This window comes from Podarcis cretensis, assembly GCF_951804945.1.
Source record: "Podarcis cretensis genome assembly, chromosome: 2".
In the NCBI taxonomy this organism is placed as follows: domain Eukaryota; kingdom Metazoa; phylum Chordata; class Lepidosauria; order Squamata; family Lacertidae; genus Podarcis; species Podarcis cretensis.
In genome coordinates, this window is record NC_137171.1 from 126,202,483 (window position 1) to 126,219,188 (window position 16,706).

General features: G+C 47.6%; 1 protein-coding gene across 4 annotated transcripts in view; it reads right to left on the minus strand.

Moving 5' to 3' along the window:
* Positions 1-16,706, minus strand: part of LOC307207930 (uncharacterized protein) — a 50,332-nt gene that overhangs the window by 11,156 nt on the left and 22,470 nt on the right. For 3 of the 4 annotated variants that reach the window (XM_079962264.1, XM_079962265.1, XM_079962266.1), the window contains 3 exons: positions 15,977-16,046; positions 10,069-10,296; positions 6,100-9,584 (listed from right to left, as the gene is read on the minus strand). In XM_079962264.1, coding sequence (XP_079818390.1) covers positions 7,889-9,584; positions 10,069-10,199 — 1,827 coding nt within the window. In that variant the 5' untranslated portion in view covers positions 10,200-10,296; positions 15,977-16,046 and the 3' untranslated portion in view covers positions 6,100-7,888. The remainder of the gene's footprint in view (positions 1-6,099; positions 9,585-10,068; positions 10,297-15,976; positions 16,047-16,706) is intronic. The other variant, XM_079962263.1, reaches the window with a different exon arrangement.

Consider the following 16,706-nt stretch of genomic DNA (forward strand, 5'->3'; position numbering starts at 1 on the left):
AGGAGGTGAGAGATTTTACTTTCTTGGGCTCCATGGGTCACTGCAGATGGTGACAGCACCCACAAAATAAAAAGACGCCTGCTTCTTGGGAGAAAAGCAATGAGAAACCTAGACAGCATCTTAAAAAGTAGAGACATCACCTTGCCAACAAAGGTCCGTATAGTAAAAGCTATGGTTTTCCCAGTAGTGATGTATGGAAGTGAGAGCTGGACCATAAAGAAGGCTGATCGCCGAAGAATTGATGCTTTTGAATTATGGTGCTGGAGGAGACTCTTGAGAGTCCCATGGACTCCAAGAAGATCAAACCTGTCCATTCTTAAGGAAATCAGCCCTGAGTGCTCACTGGAAGGACGGATCGTGAAGCTGAGGCTCCAATACTTTGGCCACCTCGTGAGAAGACAAGACTCCCTGGAAAAGAACCCGATGTTGGGAAAGATGGAGGGCACAAGGAGAAAGGGACGACAGAGGACGAGATGGCTGGACAGTGTTCTCGAAGCTACCAGCATGAGTTTGACCAAACTGCAGGAGGCAGTGGAAGACAGGAGTGCCTGGCGTGCTTTGGTCCATGGGGTCACGAAGAGTCGGACACAACTAAACAACAACAACATTCCTGGCCTCTCTCCTTCTGTCTCTGAGCTAAGATTGGTATCTGCTACTTGCTCTCTGTTCTCTGAAGCTATGCCACTCAGCTGCCCCCCCTCCCTCTCCCATTCCAGCTCCCATTCCAGTGTCCTTATCTCCCTTTGCCTGCTTTAGATTCCCAGCCTCTGTCAGCTCCAGAATGAAGCTGACACCTAACAACGCTTAATGTTAATGCTTAATGTTAACGCTAAAGTAAAGCCGGCCTTTCAGGGATCAAATTGTGAAATGGAATGTGAGTAAAAATTTTGTTACTTTTTAAGGAAAGAATCTTGTGTCTTTTAAGAGGGATAAAAGGGGAAACAAGGAATAAACAGCAGCAAGAATACTTATTGCAAAGTATTGGAAGACACAAGATCTACCCACCCGGGAAGAATGGCAGATGAAGGTGATGGAGTACATGGAACTGGCGGAAATGACTGGCAGAATACAAAAAAGGGAGGCGTGAGGAGGTCAGGGAAACAAGTTAATGAAAGACAAGCCATGGAAAGGTGGATTTGTTTTTAATTGTTTTTACTTTTCTGTATTTTCTCTCTCTTTTTTTCTTTTTTTCTCTTATTCTTGTAACTTTTTTGAAACTTTAATAAATATTATTTTAACCAAAAGGGGACACGAGGAATAATCCATCTGGGCAAGCCAGATTTGATGACTTAACTAAAGAGATTCAAACGAATCTGCAAACTATCTTCCTGCTATATTGAGGGGAAACTGCTCTGCTACATCACTCACTAGCGTGTGTGAAGGAAGGATATCACTTATTCAACATATCCTTTCCTACTATCCTTAACATTCCCACAGTTGTCCCTTAGCATTCCAAGTTTGGGACCTGCCTGAACATCTTTCCACATAATCATCATCCGTATGGTTTCTCCCCTTGTGTCTCTTATTTGGGGGATAATTGGCTAGGAGCTTACAGTGAAGCATTTAACACACACCTGTGCCACCGCCGGGCACTTTGCTGCCAGAGGCTCTGGCGGTGCCCACTCTCTGCTCTGTGTGAGGAATAAAACACTGGCTCCTAAAGCTGAAAGCCCTAGAAGCCTTTCATATAAATTCTGAGCCCATTGGTGAAGTAGCAAAGTTTATTTAAAGAGAAGCATCTCTGCAAGCATGGGGGAGCTATTCAGGCACAGCCAGGTCAGAACAACACAGGTGTTTATCCTCCCCCCCCCCCCCGGGGGGGCAAATGTCCCTCCTCTGTCCTCCAATTGGCTGGAGGGCAGCGCAGAGGTTACAGCCTATCAGACCGCCCGATTATACTCATTTCCCAGGATCCCGATGCCCATTCCTTATTGCCCTTATTTGGTCCAAGTCCCACCCCCAGAATTTACCTATTGACAAAAGCAGCACACCCTAGTTTTGTGTGTTAACCAATATGGGTTCCAATTGCAAGCATAAGCGAGTTTCATATCTTATAAAACTAAAAAGGCAAACCACATTTAGACTACCACTTGGTTCCAGTCACGGGTGCAAGCAGGCTTTGTATCTGGGTCCCAGCTACAAGCTATATGATGCCACCAGAGATCATGTTTTATTTCAACACTTCACCCTTGACGTAGCCAAAAATGAGGAAGTGCAGTAACACATTTAATTCATACAATATAAACTATATACAATAATAATAATAATAATAATAATAATAATAATAAAATTTATTTATATCCCGCCCTCCCCAGCGGAAGCTGGGCTCAGGGCGGCTAACAACAATCAAAATAATCCAACGATTCTAAAAACATTTCATTATAAAAATTAATTAAAATCAAATTTATGGCAACCAATAAGCAAAATTCTGTGCAGATTGCCAGAGGAGGGGGGTCAGGCTGCGCCCTGACCAAAGGCCTGGTGGCACAGGTCTGTTTTGCAGGCACTGCGGAAAGATGTCAAGTCCCGCAGGGCCCTGGTTTCTTGTGACAGAGCGTTCCACCAGATTGGAGCCACGGCCGAAAAGGCCCTGGCTCTAGTTGAGGCCAGCCTAACCTCTCTGTGGCCTGGGATCTTCAAGATGTTTTTATTTGCAGACCGTAAGTTCCTCTGTGGGACATACCAGGAGAGGCGGTCCCGTAGGTACGAGGGTCTTAGGCCGTATAGGGCTTTAAAGGTTAAAACCAGCACCTTAAACCTGATCCTGTACTCCACCGGGAGCCAGTGCAGCTGGTATAGTACCGGATGAATGTGATCTCGCAGCGATAAGGCCATAAGGAGTCTCGCCGCAGCATTCTGCACCCGCTGGAGTTTCTGGGTCAGTCTCAAGGGTAGCCCCACGTAGAGCGAGTTACAATAATCCAGTCTGGAGGTGACCGTCACGTGGATCACAGTGGCTAGGTCAGGGCGAGAGAGATAAGGAGCCAACTGCTTAGCTTGGCGGAGATGAAAAAATGCTGCCTTTGTTATAGCTGTAATCTGCGCCTCCGTAGAGAGGGAGGTATCGAAGATTACACCCAAACTCTTAACAGACGGTGCTGGCACTAATTGCACCCCCGCAATAGATGGGAGTTGCCCCCTCAATCCCATATCGCCCCGTCCCAGCCAGAGGACCTCTGTCTTCGAAGTTGTTTAACTTCAACCGGCTCCCACGTAACCATCCAGCCACAGCTTCCAGACATCTCGCCAGTGTGTCTGGGGCCGAGTCAGGATGGCCATCCACTCAACAGATAGAGTTGGGTGTCATTGGCATACTGATGGCAACCCAGCCCAAAACTCCGGACAAGCTGGGCAAGGGGGCGCATAAAGATGTTAAAAAGCATCAGGGAGATAATTGCACCCTGAGGCACTCCACACGCCAAGGAGTGGCGCGATGACAATTCTCCCCCAAGCGCCACCCTCTGTCCCCGACCAGAGAGAAACGAGCGCAGCCATTGAAGGGCTGTGCCCTGAATCCCAACATCAGCAAGGCGGTGGTCCAGGAGTTCGTGATCGACCATGTCGAAGGCTGCTGACAGGTCTAGAAGAATCAGCAGCCCCAACCCGCCTCGATCCAGCTGCCTGCGGAGATCATCTGTTAGGGCGACCAGAGCCGTCTCGGTCCCATGACCAGCGCGGAAGCCGGACTGGAATGGATCCAGGGCCGATGTTTCATCCAGAAACCTACCAAGCTGTTCAGCAACCGCTCTCTCAATCACCTTACCCAGGAATGGAAGATTCGAAACTGGGCGGTAATTGGATAGATCTAAGGGATCTAATGATGTTTTCTTTAAGAGCGGGCGCACCACTGCCTCCTCCAGTTCCCCTGGGAATATCCCGGTGCCAAGGGACAAATTGATGATATCACCCAGGGGGGCCCGCACCTCGTCTGCACACGCTCTAATCAGCCAAGACGTGCACGGTTCAAGAGGACAGGTGGTGGGCTTTTCAGCTCGGAGGAGTCTGTCCACATCAGCTGGGGATATCCAGTCAAAGTGGTCCAATACTGGACCCGAGGACAGTCGAGGGGCCTCCAGTTCCTTTATTGTATCCAAATTGGCAGGGAGGTCATGGCGGAGCAACAGGACCTTCTCCGCAAAAAAGCTCGCAAATGCCTCACAGCTGTGTGTCAGATTGTTATTTAAATTTGGCTGTCCTTCAAGGGACGTTAAAGACCTAATTATACTAAATAATTGCGCTGGGCGAGAGCTAGCGGAGGCAATGGAGGCCGAGAAGTAGGACTTCTTAGCGGCCTTCATTGCCATCTCATAGGTTTTCATAAAAACCCTATAAGATGTTCTCAAGGCTCCGTCACGGGCACCCCGCCATACTCGCTCTAGCCGTCTGAGGTCCCGCTTCATTTTCCGGAGCTCCTCGGTAAACCAGGGAGCCCGGTTTCTGCGGGGTCGCAGAGGGCGCTTAGGTGCGATCTCATCAATGGCTGCCAGGAGCTGGATATTCCAGCCCTCAACAAGCTCAGTCAATGAGTCGCCAAGGGAAGCAAGGTCCCACAAGGCCTGACGGAATCTATCAGGGTCCATCAGCCTCTGCGGGCGAGCCCAAATTGGCTCGCCACCTAAGCAGGGTGGGGATGGAAAATCAATCCTGGCTTTCAGAGCGTAGTGATCAGACCATGGCACCTTCATCAAAGGAGACATGATCACATCTATACCGACGCCAAAGATCAGATCCAGCTTGTGGCCTGCTTGATGTGTGGGGCCCGAAACAAACTGGGAGAGCCCTAGTGTCGCCATGGAAGACACCAGGTCCAGAGCCTGTGAGGAGGGAGTGGCGTCAGCATGGACGTTGAAGTCCCCCAATACCAGTAGGTTAGGGAACTCCAAGGCCCAGCCGGCCACCAGCAGGCCTGACAGGGTGGCTGCTGGTGCGCTAGGTGGCCGGTACACCAGCCAGACAGCCAAGCTCACCTCGGAGCCCCACACTAGGCCAACACATTCAATGCCAGGGATCAATGGCGATGGTAGAGCCCTGAAAGAACAATCTTCCTGGATTAATAATGCCACCCCTCCCCCCCGGCCCACAGTTCGCAACTGGTGGAGGACGGAGAAACCCGGGGGCGCCATCTCTCGCAAGGCAACAGTATCCCCTTCGCGCACCCAGGTCTCCGTCACACAAGTCAGGTCAACCCCCTGCGAGGTGAAGAAATCTTGCAGGGAGGCGGTTTTGTTGCCTATAGACCTGGCATTGCACAACACCAGTGACAGAGGTGAGTAATCCTTGCTCATCCTACCCTCGTCCCTCGGGATGGGGCGCAGATTGGAAGGGGTACGAGCATATCCGTATCTCGATCCCCTTCGCCTATGACATCTGCCCCCACCGCCATACCTCCCTCGCCCCACCACAGTAGCAATCCCAAGCCTCATACCAACCTCCATTTACAAAATAGAAAAACAAAACAAACCAAAAACAATTTATACCAAACAAAACCAATCCCCACCCCACTCAATATCCAACCCCAAACCAAAATAAAATGGAACAAAATAGAAATACATCAATGAAAACCACTGTTCACAGTGGTACAACAAAGTAGAGTTAAAAACCCCTTTAAAACACTTTAAAACATATAAAAACATTTTAAACATTTGCTGCAGCAGCACCAGTGTGCTTAAAGCTGTAGCCATAGCGGGTGTGGGCCCCGCCTCCTAGGCCTGGTGGAGTGGGCCTACAGGAGGGAGCGGCCTTCCTCAACACCCAGCGATGTCCCAGTGCCTCATGAGGCCTCTTAAGCTGTGGCGGTGGGAGTCAGTCTAGGCCCCGCCCCCTGGGCCAGGTGGAATTAGCCTGAGGAGGAAGCGGCCTTCCCAACTCACAGTGCAGCAGCAGCAGCAGCAGCAGCAGCAGCGATACAAGGGTTTCAAGACTACCGTCTGCATGTAGGAAGAAGCTTTCAGATTTCTGTGTCTTAATTGTTCCTTTATTGCAATTATAACAATGGTAGTGATGCGACTCTTCGTATATTAAACAACTGTGCATCCAAAGCAACACAAAGTCTCACACTCCACTTTTCACAACTCTCACATCCCAACCTCAAACATGAACATTTCCAATCTCTCCACCAAAGACCAAAAACCATGTGACACTCAGCCCACCATTATTCACCACCAGCTCTTCAGATGACACACACCCCTAACATTACACTGCATCTTGTATTCTACTATTTTAAGATGTTACCCGCATTACTTTCCGTACTCCTTACATTTAAAGCGTTTCACCCATGTGAATTTGTAGATGAATTTTATAGTGTCCACTTCGACTGAAGCTCTTTCCACACTCTGTACATTTAAATGGTTTCTCCCCTGTGTGAGTTTGATGATGTGTTCTAAGGTTTTCACTTCAACTGAAGCTCTTTCCACACTATACATTCAAATGGTTTTTCCCGTGTGTGTTCGTTGATGTCATGGTTTTTCCCCTGTGTGAGTTCGTTGATGTTGTCTATATTGTCCACTTCGACTGAAGCTCTTTCCACACTCAATGCATTCAATGGTTTTCCCCCTGTGTGAGTTTGATGATGTACTCTATAGTGTCCACTATCACTGAAGCTCTTTTCACACTCTATACATTTAAATGGTTTCTCTCCTGTGTGAGTTAGATGATGTCGTCAAAGTTTCTCACTTTGACTGAAGCTCTTTCCACACTCCACAATACACAGCGCACTAGAGTCTGGTTATGTTTACAGTTTGCAAAGAAACTAATTGCTGATGAAACGATTGTATTTCAATATGTTCCAGGTGACAATCAAATTGCAGACATTTTTACTAACGCTCTTCCAAAGGTTACACATGAAAGACATGTACAAAATATGCTTTATGTTTTTGTTCCACAATAATGAACCGCAGGGGAAATGTTGAATGGTCACTTTAAAATGTGAAAGTTCATTATTGTTTTACAAGTTGTGTATGTCTTTAAGGGCCAGAGCCAGGGCAAATAACGAGACCCAGTCTTACAGCTGTGAAACATAGCAGGTGCTGCTGAGTTGTGTTAATCAAGCTGTGTCAGCATTTGGGCATAGTATATAATGAGCAGCAACTAGCTCCCTCATTACCCTGGGGGATGGGTTGGTGGTTGGGTCTGGTTTCTTGTTGATGTATTTAGTGTATAAGGAGTTTTTGTTTTTGTTATTAAAACCTTGTTTAAGTTATTTTTTAGTCCCTTTTTAATGCATGGTCTCCCCAGCAAGATCTCTGCAGCGCTACTAAACAGCAAATAACCAACAGTTTTCACTTCAACTGAAGCTCTTTCCACACTCTATGCAGTCAAATGGTTTTTCCCGTGTGTGAGTTTGATGATGTAGCCGAAGTTTCTCACTATCACTGAAGCTCTTTCCACACTCCATGCATCTGAATGGTTTCTCCCCTGTGTGAGTTCGCTGATGTATTCTAAGGTTTCCCCTTTGACTGAAGCTCTTTCCACACTATGGTTTTCCCCCTGTGTGAGTTCACTGATGTTTTCTAAGGGTTCCACTTTGACTGAAGCTCTTTCGACACTCTATACATTCAAATGGTTTCTCCCCTGTGTGAGTTAGATGATGCCGTCGAAGTTTCCCACTATGAGCGAAGCTCTTTCCACACTCCATACATTTAAATGGTTTTTCCGCTGTGTGAGTTCGCTGATGTTTTCTAAGGGTTTCACTTAGACTGAAGCTCTTTCCACATTCTATACATTTAAATGGTTTTCCCCTGTGTGAGTTCGATGATGTAGTTGAAGTTTCCCACTATCACTGAAGCTCTTTCCACACTCCATGCATCTGAATGGTTTCTCCCCTGTGTGAGTTAGATGATGTCGTCGAAGTTTCCCACTATGAGCGAAGCTCTTTCCACATTCTATACATTCAAATGGTTTGTCCCGTGTGTGTTCGCTGATGTCGTTTACAGTGTCCACTTTGACTGAAGCTCTTTCCACACTCTGTACATTCAAATGGTTTCTCCCCTGTGTGAGTTCGATGATGTAACTGAAGTTTCCCACTTTCACTGAAGCTCTTTCCACACTCTATACATTTAAATAGTTTTTCCCCTGTGTGAGTTCGATGATGTATTCTAAGGGTTCCACTTCGACTGAAGCTCTTTCCACACTCTATACATTCAAATGGTTTTTCCCCTGTGTGAGTTCGATGATGTATTCGAAGATGCCCTCTATGAGCGAAGCTCTTTCCACACTCTATACATTCAAATGGTTTCTCCCCTGTGTGAGTTCGATGATGTAGCTGAAGTTTCCCACTTTCACTGAAGCTCTTTCCACACTCTATACATTTAAATGGTTTTTCCCCTGTGTGAGTTCGATGATGTATTCTAAGGCTTGAACTCTGACTGAAGCTTTTTCCACACTCCAAACATTTAAATGGTTTTTCCCCTGTGTGAGTTCGATGATGTATTCGAAGATGCCCTCTATGAGTGAAGCTCTTTCCACACTCTATACACTCAAATGGTTTCTCTCCTGTGTGAGTTCGTTGATGTAGTCTATAGTTTCCGCTATGATTGAAACTTTTCCCACACTGCATACATTTAAATGGTTTCTCCCCTGCATGAGTTCGATGATGTTGTTGAAGTTTCTCACTTTGACTGAAGCTCTTTCCACACACTATACATTTAAATGGTTTCTCCACTGTGTGAGTTTGTTGATGTAGTCTATAGTGTCCACTTTGACTGAAGCTCTTTCCACACTCTATACATTTAAATGGTTTTTCCCCTGTGTGAGTTTGATGATGTAGCCGAAGTTTCTTACTATCACTGAAGCTCTTTCCACACTCCATGCATCTGAATGGTTTCTCCCCTGTGTGAGTCAGATGATGCTGTCGAAGTTTCCAACTATTAGAGAAGCTCTTTCCACACTCTATACATCTGAATGGTTTCTCCCCTGTGTGAGTTCGCTGATGTATTCTAAGTTTCCCACTATCACTGAAGCTCTTTCCACACTCCATGCATCTGAATGGTTTCTCACCTGTGTGAGTTCGTTGATGTATTCTAAGGTTTCCCCTTCGACTGAAGCTCTTTCCACACTCTATACATTCAAATGGTTTTTCCCCTGTGTGAGTTCGTTGATGTAGTCTTAAGTGTCCCCTTTGACTGAAGGTTTTCCCGCACTGCATACATTTAAATGGTTTCTCCCCTGTGTGAGTTCGATGATGTATTCTAAGAGTTTCACTTCGATTGAAGCTCTTTCCACACTCCAAACATTTAAATGGTTTTTCCCCTGTGTGAGTTCGATGATGTATTCGAAGTTTCCCACTATGAGCGAAGCTCTTTCCACACTCTATACATTTAAATGGTTTCTCCCCTGTGTGAGTTCGATGATGTATTCTAAGAGTTTCACTTCGATTGAAGCTCTTTCCACACTCCAAACATTTAAATGGTTTTTCCCCTGTGTGAGTTCGATGATGTAGTCGAAGTTTCCCACTATGAGCGAAGCTCTTTCCACACTCTATACATTCAAATGGTTTCTTCGTTATTCCTTTTGAATTTACAGATGGCCCCCCAGAACTCTTGCCTGTCTTCTCCATCGTCTGCTTCAGACTGCAGGGAGACAAAATCCTGTTGGGGTTTCAAGGGAGAGAACAGAGGAATATGACACACATCAAGTTCAATTGGCACTCATCCCAATTAGTATTTATAATTATGATGTGCCACCTGACCTCGTGCCCGTTTTCTGACACAGGACTATCCTAGTGTAAATTCTCTGCCCAGGCCTCTCTCACTGTCCTTTCTCCATTTGCCTCACTCCTGGACGTACCTCCTCTATTTCAATGCGGAATCTGTGTCACACTGAAGAAGCTCCATATTAAACATCAATATATAACTGTACTTAATGGAAACTTGGATATTTAGCACTGATTCATTCATGGGATGAAGCTGTTAGTTTTATTGCTGGATACACAAATTTATTCCTGAGACATCAAATACATTAATAGTATTATGTCATGGGGTGTTGGGGCTGTGGTAGTACCTCTTGTGGGGGACATATAGGGCTCCTTCTGGGGTAATTGGTCCACCATTCATCCCCAACCTGTATTCTCACCTGTGGGTCCTAGAAGCTGTCAGCATGCAACAGCAGACACAACCCAGGAAAAGCTTTGACAAGCCAACTAAACCAGTTGAGGATAATTTATGGGTCTCAATCCCTTGGTGCGTCGGGGACTTTCGCTGCATGCGATGACAGGCTCTGGCACATTGAGCAGACGAGACCAATAGTGAGTCCAATGGGTTTTATGCAAGTGCCGTAGAGGGAAGTGAGGGGCTCATCAACCTGGGAAGGGAGGCCAAGCAGTAGAAGAATGTTAAAAGAATCAGAACTTACAGGGTTAAGCAGTTCTGAGTGACGTCTTAACATTCTGAGGCGTGGTTATGTTTCGCAGAGGGGAGTGTTTTCTCTGTGTCTTTTCTTCTTTCGCTTTAACGGCGAGGCAGCAAGATGTGCGCTCTCTCGTCGGGTTGATTTATAATGTTTTTCTACACGATTAAAGACTGTTAAGAGATAAGCAAGAACGCTTGCTTGCAGCCTGATTTATTACACACACACACACACATTGCAACAGTTTTATACCGCTGCGAGACTCTTCTACAGGAAGCTGACGGAGAGCTTTCCACGGGGGTCCAGGGTCCAGTGAGGAGCAGTGAGGCGCAAGGAAGCGTGTGGACCCCATCCAATAGCCACAGGTTATGGGAGGTCAGCAAAGCTTTGAAGCTGTTGCCTTATCGTGCCGGTGTGTGTGGAAGCCAGCTGAGAGGAGGCTGGAGCCAGCTGGAGCTGTGCCTAACGTTTGAGGCAAGGAGGAGCTCGCTGGGAGGATCGGATCTCCGTGAACCGGGTGCCAGAAGGAGCTGCTGGTTACGTGAGTACGCTCAGCCCCGGGGAGAAGATGGCAGACGGCCAGGAGTTCTTTGAGGCTCTGTTTGAAAAGCTCACAATCCATTCCTGGAACATCTGGGTAAGAAGAGTGAGGGGGTGGTTTTTGGCCACAGGGCTCTGGAGTACAGCCCAGAAGGAGCCAGCACCCCCCACGCCAGTTGCTGCTGGGGGTGACGCAGCAGGCTTTGAGGCTGCTTTGCCGGAGGATAGCAAGCAGAGAATGCAAAGGGAATTCTGCATGTTGAAGTCAAGCGTGGACGCTTCGCTGTTGCCTCATTTGGAGGGCGTTGAGTCAGCTAAGGCTGCCTGGGAGCTGCTATGGGGTTTGTGTAAAAGCTCAGCAGGAGGCCAGGACCCTGAAGAAGTTATAAGCCCAGAAGGGGCGGTTGCCCATGTCCCTGAAGTCACAGCCTCAAGGAGAGCTGCAGGCAAAGTCGGGGGGGCAGTGAAAACCAAAAGCAAGTTTGTAAAGTTTTCCACTGTGTGTGACGAGGAGGAACGCCATTTCAGAGGGGGCAGGGCTGGCACAGAGAGCCCATCCGGTCGCAGAAGGGGGGCCAGGCCAGCTGGGAGCCCAGTTCAGTTTTTTTCCACTCGTCGCTGCTTTGTTTGCAATTCTCCCGACCATCTGCGTCGTTCCTGCCCGCAGAGAGCCAGGGAGGCTAGGCAGGATGTCTCCAAGGTCGTTTCCCATGGCAACCAGTCCAGGACAGGAGACCAGCGTGGGAAAGCGAGAGGAGGACGTGACTTAGGGAGTGAAGACGGTCCTTATCACCTGACAGCCTCTATGGCAATAATAAAGAGTTCCAGTGAGAACAGAATGATGCGCTGGGTCATAGACTCTGGAGCGAGCCATCACCTGATAACAGCGACACCTGCTGTCGAACTGTGGAACTGCAGGGCTGTTTCAGCTGGGAGCAAAGTTGTTTTTGCTGATGGGTCACAGAAGTCTTTATCTAATGTGGCAAATGTTTATGTTTCTTTCTTGCAGGCGGAGTTGGAAGTTTACGTTGTGCCTGAGATGAAACACTGTCTTTTGTCTGTATCTTGTCTCTTGAAGCAGGGGTACAAGGTTTGCTTTGAAAATGATGTCTGTACTATTTCCAGGGGTGGGAGACAACTCGTCAGTGTTGCATGCCAGAACAATCTCTTTTTTCTGGAGACACCTCTGGAGGGTGAGGGGAATGCTGAGAGTGGCACAAGAGATCGTCACATAGCTCTTTGGAAGATGTACAGAAGTTGCGCCAGTACACAGTAGGGTGCAGAATGAACCCATGTAACCAATCCCTAGATTGTAGGGCATGCAGCAAGGCCAAGGTAAAAGGGTGCAGTTATCCCAGGGTGGAGAGGGTAACCACGAAACCTTTTGAGCTTGTGCACACAGACCTTTTTGGGCCCATGCCAGAGAGTTTGGGCGGGGCCAGGTTTCTGCTGACGCTGCAAGATGATTTTAGCCAGAATGGCTGGTCCTTTTCGCTGAAAACAAAAGGAGAAGCAGCGCAACTGATCAAAGATTGGGTTGTGGAAGTGGAACTACGGTTCTCCACCAAAGTGCAGGGGTTCAAGAGTGACCGAGGTGCAGAGTTTACTGGGTCTGCTCTGCAGAGGTTCTTCCGTTAGAAGGGGACACGTCACAAGGTGACGGGTGCTACTTTTCCTCAGGAGAGGGGCGTGGCAGAGCTCAGAAGTGAAGCTCTGTTCCAAACAGCACAGGTCTTACTGATTGACTCTGGTTTGCCTCAAAGTTTTTGGAGTGAGGCGGTTAAGACAGCCAATTTCATGTTTAACGGGTCCTACAATTCAGTGGTAGGTGACACCCCGTATTTCTTGCTTCACGGAATGAAGCCGAAGCTGCATTTCTTCCGTGTGTTTGGTTCACAGGCCTCAGTGCCTGTGCCAAAGGCTCAATGCAAGCAAGGTGGCCAGAGGTTCCAGAAAATGATCTTCTGTGGGTATGAACCTGCGACAAAGGGGTGGAGGTTTGCATATCCAGAAGGTGATCAGACCAGAATTCTGATCAGTAAACGTGCTGAGTTCTGTGAGCAGAATGGTTGGTCAAAGATTCATGCAAGTCATGATGTTCTCTCAGAATGTCTGTCTGATTCTGAGGAGGAGGGAGAGCTAGAGGCTGAACCTGTTGCTGAAGACCAAGTCTCTGAACAGGGTCAAGAACAGGGTTGGGCATCTCCACAGGTTGTTAAAAGAGAGCCCAAGAGTGAGCCTTCGTCTCCTGTTAGTGCGTCTTCGGACCTTCTGTACTTTGCTAAGTCAGAGGGGGAGGATTCTGATGGGGAGGACACACCTGCTGACCACAGTGAGTCAGAAGGAGCACCTGAGTTTGTGCTCAAACGGTCCATTTGCACCACGAAGGGAGTTCCACCTGAGAGGTTTCAGGCCACCAGTGCGTGGGTTGGTTTCGCACAGTGCGAACCTGGGAGGTTCAAGGAGGTTCAACAGTTGCCTGAGAAAGATGCCAGGAAGGGACAAGAGGCAATGGTAAAGGAGTTGAATTCTCAGAGATCTGTAAATGTGTGTTCACAGTTCCCCTCAGAATGCAAGACGAGAGGGGGTGTTAAGAGAATCAGAACTTACAGGGTTAAGCAGTTCTGAGTGACGTCTTAACATTCTGAGGCATGGTTATGTTTCGCAGAGGGGAGTGTTTTCTCTGTGTCTTTTCTTCTTTCGCTTTAACGGCGAGGCAGCAAGATGTGCGCTCTCTCGCCGGGTTGATTTATAATGTTTTTCTACACGATTAAAGACTGATTTATTACACACACACACACATTGCAACAGTTTTCTACCGCTGCGAGACTCTGCTACAGGAAGCTGACGGAGAGCTTTCCACAGGGGTCCAGGGTCCAGTGAGGAGCAGTGAGGCACAAGGAAGCGTGTGGACCCCATCCAATAGCCACTCTGATCCTAAACCTTTGCAGCCTTGCGTGAGTATCTTCAGGAAAAGAAGAGGCTAAGCAGTAAACCCTACACGAATCGGGAGTGGAGTCCTTAAGACGATTGTGTTGGAGTGTTGTGGGTATCAAGGAGTTAACACTATGCTAAGTGGAAATGCTGACTGAGTTTCATGTGGGGAGTCAGCATCCCAAGAGATGGGGTGCTGCAAAATTGATCTATAGCCAGCTAGTATACAGAGGTATGCTTGACTTCTCCACACTGGCTTCTCCCCTGTATGTAAGAAGGCTGATTTATGGTACTTTATGATTGTGCAGGACTGCAGCTGGAATAAAGCCCTCCTTGCAACACAGCTGGACTCCTGAGTGCTTTATATGGAGCTTCTATCGGTCCAAATACATTGCAACATGTTGGGTGGAGTCCTTCTACGCCTCCTTCCGGTAACTCCTGAGGCCAAGCTGGGGCCAAAAATATTGCTCTGCTTCCCTTTGGACCATATCAAGAAGGTTGAGAAGGTAGGGCTGCCATAGGTCTGTTCCCCACCCCCCCCCCCCGGGAATCGAGGAGGATTTTCACAAGATCGGCAAAAGGTCCACCCAGACGTATGGCAAGGCTGCCGTTTCTTGTGAGGAGAACCAGAACTTACAGGGTTAAACAGTTCTGTGTGACGTCTCACATCCTGAGGCCTGGTTTTGTTCACATACGGGAATCTTTCTTTGCGTGCGAGTTACTTTCGCTTTTAGCTGTTGAGCCGGAGAGAATGTCCGCCCGATCTCCGGGGTGATTTATGATGATTTTTCTGTACATAAGAAAGCCTTCTTAGATTAAGCAAGAAGCCTGTGTACAGACTGGGATTTATCACCCACACAAGGCAAAACCGCTGCTGCAATACTCTGCTTGGAGCCAGGAAGAGAGCTTGAGGCTCAAGCCGGCACAGGGAAGCCTGGCAGACTCCATTACATTCCGAAGATTTCTATGGTGGGAAACATCAGGAAAGCTCAAAAGCTGCTTCTTTTGGGGAGAATTTGTATTTTTAAAAAGCTCAACAACTCTGTCCGGATTTGTGCATTTTTAAACGGGGCCACCCTGCTGGAGACGATGGCCTTGTCGTGTAGGCAGCCCAAGACCTCCACACACACTGCCCAGGCTTGTATTCTGCGGGGGTCACGGCTGTGCTTCTAACACCCCTGTTTGACTTCAACCTCATGGAGACTCTACATTGTGTCTCGAGGCAGATGGATGTCAACAAAAGGGGTGGAAGGACAGAATCTGACTTTTGAGAGAGGAGGTGCAGTCAAAGATGCTTCCACCAGAAGAGAGCCTGAGGGGGAAACCATTTTTAGATGACATTTAGGATCCCTGCCTCCATTTCTCAGCCTGAACTGTAACTCAGAATCTCGATTGTAACTCAGTTCAGAACCTTCACATCTATTCCCTGGTTGGCCGTCTTCTGGAATATAAACCAGACCTCTTTGAGGGTATCATCAAAACCTTCATTTAGTATGGGCACCTTGGATTTGGAGCCTAGGCATCAAACATAATCCCTGAAAATGTGTCTCAGTAACCCTTGGTATCTATACCCACCAGGACCTCCAAAGTGAGTCTGAGCTCCTAGAGGAACCATCTATGCTAAGGTGGGGCACCTCTGGCCCTCCAGATGTGGCTGGACTCAAAGTACCATCAGCCCAAGCAAGGATGGCCAATGGCCAGGGATGATGGGAGTTCTACTGGAACAACATCTGGAGGGACACACTTTCTCCATCTTCCTCCTCCTCTGAAAAAGCTAAATATCTGTATTGTTCCCTCCTTCCTCCGTGATGTGTAACATCTTCCTGATACACTCCAAGCAACTGCACACATTCCCTAATCCTGCACCATTTACTTCCTGAGGCAGCTCCATTGTGTCCACCTTCTCAGAACCACCCACCATTTCAGTAGCAGTCCTTCAGTTCCCAGCTATTAGTCCCCCTCCCCTACGGAGGAATTATTCATCTGAATCCTAGGGGCTGGGAGTCCTGAGTGGGGAGACAGCTCTTGGCCCTGCTGGGGGGTTTCTCCTTGGCTGGTCGTTGTGAGAAGATGATGCTGGACAAGGTGGGCCCTGATCCTAATCCAGCAGGACTTTTCTCATGTACAAGATACAGTCTCCCAGGCAAGAGGAAGGACCTACCTCTCAAAGTCTCTGTATTTTTCTGTTTCAAAGAAGGAGTTGAGCTCAGACTTGCAGATCAGATTGACTCCTGTGCAGAATAAGTAAAATGGAAGTGCTATTTACGTCACTGGAAAAGTATTCAATAATATTCATGTGTTGAAGAAAGTATAACAAAGGAGCTGGTGTCCCGTTAATAAAAGGTTTATGAGCTCAGCATGTGTGGGCTGCAGGCTGAGGATGTGGACTGTGGAGCAGGAATACTCGCAATCTCCATTATCCTGAGAGTCTCTTTGTCGATTTTGCGTAGTTATTTTGGAACTCCTACCGCATTATCGGCTCATGAAAAGTTACGGATGGAGAAACTTACACGGTTGCTGTAAACTGTCACCCCACACACAAACTCACATACAGTCTGTAAATTTGGCAAGTTCCCAACCCTTGCCTGTAATACTGGCAATTCCAGGCCTGCAGATGTACAGCCCTGGGTGTAGAGCCTCCAGCCACAGGTATTGTCTATCATGGAAATGCCCCAGACTGGGACGGATTATGGATCTATGGATGCAGATAGATCGTATCTCACTCTGACATTGTCTACAATAAATAAAAGTAATAGAAATGCCTTCTGGATATACTTATATATAAACCCTGAAAGCCTTTCTATAGCATCCTTCTCCCACATTGTTGAATTGGTATATATACATCATCAGCACCACTGATGAACCATGCAGTGGAAACACTTAAGGATGGG